At 53.6% G+C, this 5,439-nt stretch overlaps 1 protein-coding gene across 1 annotated transcript in view; it reads left to right on the forward strand.

Moving 5' to 3' along the window:
- The window catches only part of ZP3 (zona pellucida glycoprotein 3 (sperm receptor)), a 7,847-nt gene extending 2,513 nt beyond the window's left edge, over positions 1-5,334 (forward strand). Inside the window, exons 3-8 of the mRNA XM_010854327.1 lie at positions 754-857; positions 940-1,117; positions 1,213-1,330; positions 3,987-4,078; positions 4,210-4,337; positions 5,103-5,334. Of these exons, the coding sequence (XP_010852629.1) occupies positions 754-857; positions 940-1,117; positions 1,213-1,330; positions 3,987-4,078; positions 4,210-4,337; positions 5,103-5,320 (838 nt within the window). The 3' untranslated portion in view covers positions 5,321-5,334. The remainder of the gene's footprint in view (positions 1-753; positions 858-939; positions 1,118-1,212; positions 1,331-3,986; positions 4,079-4,209; positions 4,338-5,102) is intronic.
- The last annotated feature ends 105 nt before the right edge of the window (positions 5,335-5,439 follow it).

Consider the following 5,439-nt stretch of genomic DNA (forward strand, 5'->3'; position numbering starts at 1 on the left):
GAGGAAAGGCTGGGGCTGTCGTCGCTGCCCTCAGTCCTGGTGGGGGTGGGCGTGGCCCTGTGGCCTCTGCTCAGAGCCCCTGAAACCGGCCAGCCCACAGCTGCCTCCTGGGGGAAGCTGCAGGGCTGCCCTGCCCCCTCAGTTCAGAAAGGCTCACTCAGTAGAGCAGAAGTGGGTTCCAAGCTCTGACCTTGACCTTGGCCATCACAACCTGCACTCTGTAGCTGAGTGAGGGTGGGGGAGGCCCCAGCACGAAGCATGAGCCTGTGACCTTGGAGCATCAAGGGTTGGGGACCGAGTGACTGGCTTACAACTACAAGGCCTGGCCCTGTGTGCTGGGTTGAGTGCAAAGTAAAAGTCGTTCAGTCGTGTCCAGCTCTATGCGACCCCATGGACTGTAGCCCACCAGGCTCCTCTGTCTGTGGAGTTCTCCAGGCAAGAATACTGCAGTGGGTTGCCATTCCCTTCTCCAAGAGATCTTCCCAACCCAGCAATCAAACCCAGGTCTCCCGCATTGCAGGCGGATTCTTTGAGCCATCAGGGACGTCTAGGAAGGCTTTGAACTTGACTCTGATCTGGGAGGGGAGATGGTGTTGATACGATGAAGGAACAAGGCATGTGTGGAAGGGCCTCCCCGGACAAGATCCGGGGGGGCGGTGCTCAGGCAGGTGGGCAGACACACCCAGAGGACAGTGTCTCTAGTAGGGCCCAGAGCCGCAGGCCAGGTGTGGGCAGCTGCTTGTCTCTTCCTAGGCAGGGCAATGTGAGTAGCTGGGCCATCCAGCCCACCTGGGTGCCATTCAGGACCACGGTGTTCTCGGAGGAGAAGCTGGTTTTCTCTCTGCGCCTGATGGAGGGTGAGCAAGATGGGCTGGGAGGGGTCAACTGTTGGGGGGGGGCAGTGCTCCGGCAGGCTCTCACCCCCTGTGTGCCTTGCAGAGAACTGGAGCGCCGAGAAGATGACGCCCACCTTCCAGCTGGGAGACAGAGCCCACCTCCAGGCCCAAGTCCACACTGGCAGCCACGTGCCCCTGCGGCTGTTTGTGGACCACTGCGTGGCCACGCTGACGCCAGACTGGAGCACCTCCCCTTACCACACCATCGTGGACTTCCATGGGTGAGGCTGGCCTGCCTCTCTGGGGGACCCTTCTGGGATGTGACCTGTGTCACCTTCCTCCATCTCTAACTGTGTTTCACTTGCTCTCTTCAAAGTTGTCTCGTTGATGGTCTCACCGATGCCTCGTCTGCTTTCAAAGCACCCAGACCCAGACCGGAGATCCTCCAGTTCACAGTGGATGTGTTCCATTTTGCTAATGACTCCAGAAACATGGTAATGGCTTAATAGCCTGGAATAAGCCTGAACTCTTAGGGTCAGGCCGACCAGCCTTCCTAAGCTGGTGCTGTCACTCATGAGCTGTTCCCTTAAGCAATGATATGATAGTTCTGCCCCATCCTAGTAACTTAGCAAGTAGATAAAGCCATGATTTCCAGCGAGATCTTTGGGAAAGCATAGGCCTTAAGAGACTGGTAGAAAATCTATGTGGGATGGAGTGAGAAAATCCACGAAGGATGGAATGAGTCAGGGATCCTGGAAACATAACAAGGTAGAGTGGGAACCCAGGAGACTCAGCTGACAATTCACATCAGATGATGGTACTGCATCAGCAATGCAGTATCTGGTGACCAGGTCACTGACATTATCCTCAGCAAGGTCAACAGGACTGGAACCCAGATGGGCTGAGTAAAGGAGTTCATCAGAGCAGGTGCCAGCCTTTCTGGAGGGTTTCTAGAAGGGGCAAGGGAAGCAGGTACGAACTTTTCATACTAGTTAGCCTCTCAAACTCGAACATAGGCTAGATCAGTGGCTGCTTGAACCCTAAGTTTACCAGCATCACCTGGTGGGTTGAACTAGATCACTGAGCCCATACCCTCCAGGATTTGGTTCAATAGACCTGGAGTGGAGCCTGGCACCTGCATTCCTAACAAGTCTTCAGGTGCCATTGATGAACCACTAAGCTAGGAAGCTCAGCTTGACACTAAGGGTGGCAAGGCGGGAGGGAGCTAAAACTTGGACCACATGTGATGACTGGCAGGAAGAATAGGTGGGACTGGCAGCTAGCCAGAAAGTGCTGGTAGAATTTTACAAACCAAGACGCTTTTATCTTTCAAATATTTATTTTTGGCTGTGCTGGGTCTTCGTTGTGGGCTCGTGGGCTCTAGAGTAGGGGGCTCGGTAGTTGCAGCACACCAGCTTAGTTGCCCTGCAGCGTGTGGGACCTTCCCCGACCAGGGATCAAACCTGTGTCCCCTGCATTATCAGGTAGATTCTTAACCGCTGCACCACCAGGGTAAGCCCTCAAGTAGCTCTTAAGTGCATTTTCCTGAGATAGGAATGGAAGGATGGGAATTCGGGATAGCTGGTCAGGAAGGAACAGTGATTAAAGCAAGGATTTCCAGCTCTGGCTCTTGTACTAACCACCTGGAAAGATCATCAAAATACTGATTTAATCAGCCCATATATTTTCACTCAACTTGGGTGGGGTCTGACATGAACTTTCCCATTCCATTAAAATCTGCAAATACGTAGAGAAAGGATTTCAAAGCAAACAGCTACATACCTACCATCTAGGTTCTGTTAGTGTTTTATGCCATGCCTAGTCACTGGTCTCTATTTACAAATGCATCAAAAACCACTTAAGTTCTCTAACAAGCAGCTAGGCTTACAGAGTACTGAGCCAGAGGCCTACATGGCTGGGTGGCATTGAGAGGCAAGCAATGGGAACTTTGTAGATGAGCACACAGATGCTACTTCACCTTGCCTGAGAACAGGAGTCCTTTGCTACAGCTGGTGATGAAAGGTGCAACCGAAGCTACTGGATGTTCTCCTGAAGCTTTGTAATGGCAGGTTGTGTGTTTGAATGGGGCTGGGGAGAAAGACTAGACGAGGGAAGGGTCCTAGTCCCCATATCGATGACCTTGTGGGTCTTAAGGTAGAAGATCCTGTTGGGGTAGGGTGGTGACCTCACAGGTGGTGACCTCACAGGAAGGAGACGAGGCTTCACACAGGTGCTAGCCATCACGGCCGACACCTGAGCCAGCATCTGCATTCTGAAGATGGGGTGGTACCTAAAGACCAGAGGAGGATCCTGATCAAGGGAAGGCAGCCTGAACTCTGGGAGGGCTCTCCCTCAAAGGTGGGCAGGTGGCTGGGCCAGCTGTGGCTAGAGTACAGAGGAGATGGACTCTTACTCAACAGCTAATGAGGAACCGCTCCGGGGATCTGAGGCCCCAGTTAGCATCATCTGGGAAGAAGCTGAGGCTCAAGGCAGTTCCCTTCCTGGAATAGGGATGCTAAAGGACCAGGAAGTGCTTCTCCGGGTTTCGAGAAGGGGTGGAGTCAGACAATCGGGAGTGCAGCCTGGCTGATTCAAGTTTCCGAAACGGTTTCCCTGCTGGTGCATTCAGCCACTAGGTGGTGGCCACAGCTTGTGGTTCTGTACGCCGAAGGCTTCAGGACAGGTAGCTGGTGGTCCAGTGCCTTGGCAGGGCATGTGTGGGGTGGGGGACCCCTAGAGTATGAGGGGGACCTCTGGTTGGGATCCCTCTACCAAGAGGCCCTGGGCTGACCTGAGCTCTGGTCTTGTCAAAATTCCTCCCATTCCAGCAGCCAAGTTGGATTTTGTTCCCGCTGGGCTCGAGTCCCCGTTCCTAAGGTTTTGATTTAATGAGGCCCTGGGGGTGAGACACGGCTGAGTGATTGGAGAAGTGTGAGAGAGTCTAGGAATAAAGCTGATGGGTTGGGTTCTAATTCAGAATTCAATTTGCAACTTGCTCTGGACTTGTAGGCAAGCTGATCTCTGAATATGCATCCTCTTGTCTCTAAAGTGGGCTTCCCCTCCTCAAAGGCTAAGGGTTATTGAAGAACTGGCTTACCAGTCACTGAGCTGCCTAGAACTTTGCCTGGTAATAGCTGCTCTTATTTCCAGATATATATTACCTGCCACCTGAAGGTCACTCCGGTTGACCGAGTCCCAGACCAACTAAACAAAGCCTGTTCCTTCAGCAAGTCCTCCAACAGGTAAGGAGAGCAGACTAGGGTGGAAAACCAGCCATCCTTGCTCATGCTGATTTTTCCCCAATGTGCCCACTATTAGCAAACTGCTTCCTGCAGGCTGCACAGCTGTCTAACTTCCTGTATTTCACTCTCAGGTGGTCCCCGGTTGAAGGCCCCACTGACATCTGTCGATGCTGTAGCAAGGGGCGCTGTGGCATTTCAGGCCGTTCCATGAGGCTGTCCCACCGGGAGGGCAGGCCTGTTCCCCGAAGTCGCAGGCACGGTAGGTCTCGGGAGGTCCCTCCCCTCAGAGGCACCAGCTGTGACCTTAGGGTGACAGTCCTTTTCTTGTTCCCCATTTAAAGCTGCTTAGCCCTAGGGGATGGCTTCCTGGGTGGCGCTAATGGTAAAGAAACTGCCTGCCAAAGCAAGAGACATAAAAGATATGGATTCTATTCCTGGGTGGGGAAAGATCCCCTGGAGAAGGGCATGGCAACCCACTCCAGTATTCTTGCCTGGAGAACCCTTGGACAGAGGAGCCTGGCGGGCTACAGTCCATGGGCTCCCAAAGAGTCAAACCCTACTGAAGGGACTTAACATGCATTTCTAGGGGATACCATCTCAGAGCTAAGTGGGAGAGGCTCCAAGCCCCCACCTGATGTTGGCCAGGGCCATTCTGCAGTCATCCTGGGATCCTGACAGTCAGGGGGTTATTAAGTTGCTTAGTCATGTCCAACTCTTTGCAACCCCATGGACAATAGCCCACCAGGCTCCTCTGTCCATGGGATTTCCCAGGCAAGAATACTGGAGTGGGTAACCGTGCCTTCCTCCAGGGGATCTTCCTGACCCAAGGATTGAACCCGTGTCTCCTGCGTTGGCTAGAGATTCTTCACCGCGGAGCCACCAGGGCAGCCCATAATCCCGGGTCCGGGAGACTAATGTAGCAGCTAGAACTAAACCTACCGGTTCAGCCCGTTGAGCAGAACAAACCCCTCACCCGATTCCTGGCTCGGGGACTCGGGTAACCCTCAGATGTCTCGTCTTTCAGTGACGGAGGAAGCAGACGTCACCGTGGGGCCGTTGATCTTCCTGAGGAAGATGAATGACCGTGGCGTGGAAGGGCCCACCTCCTCTCCCCCTCTGGTGATGCTGGGCTTAGGCCTGGCTACTGTGATGACCTTGACTCTGGCTGCCATTGTCCTGGGTCTCACTGGGAGGCATCAGGCTGCTTCTCACCCCTTGTGCCCTGTGTCTGCTTCCCAATAAAAGAAGAAAGTGAACTTGGTGTGGAGCAGTGACTAGATGGGGGTGAATTGGGAGTGGCTGTGTAGGGGCGGAGGGCAGACAATAACCGAGTCATGGGTTCAAACAGTGAAATCAAAGTA

The sequence above is a fragment of the Bison bison genome, unplaced genomic scaffold (assembly GCF_000754665.1).
Source record: "Bison bison bison isolate TAMUID 2011002044 unplaced genomic scaffold, Bison_UMD1.0 scf7180017864340, whole genome shotgun sequence".
Taxonomy (NCBI): Eukaryota; Metazoa; Chordata; class Mammalia; order Artiodactyla; family Bovidae; genus Bison; species Bison bison.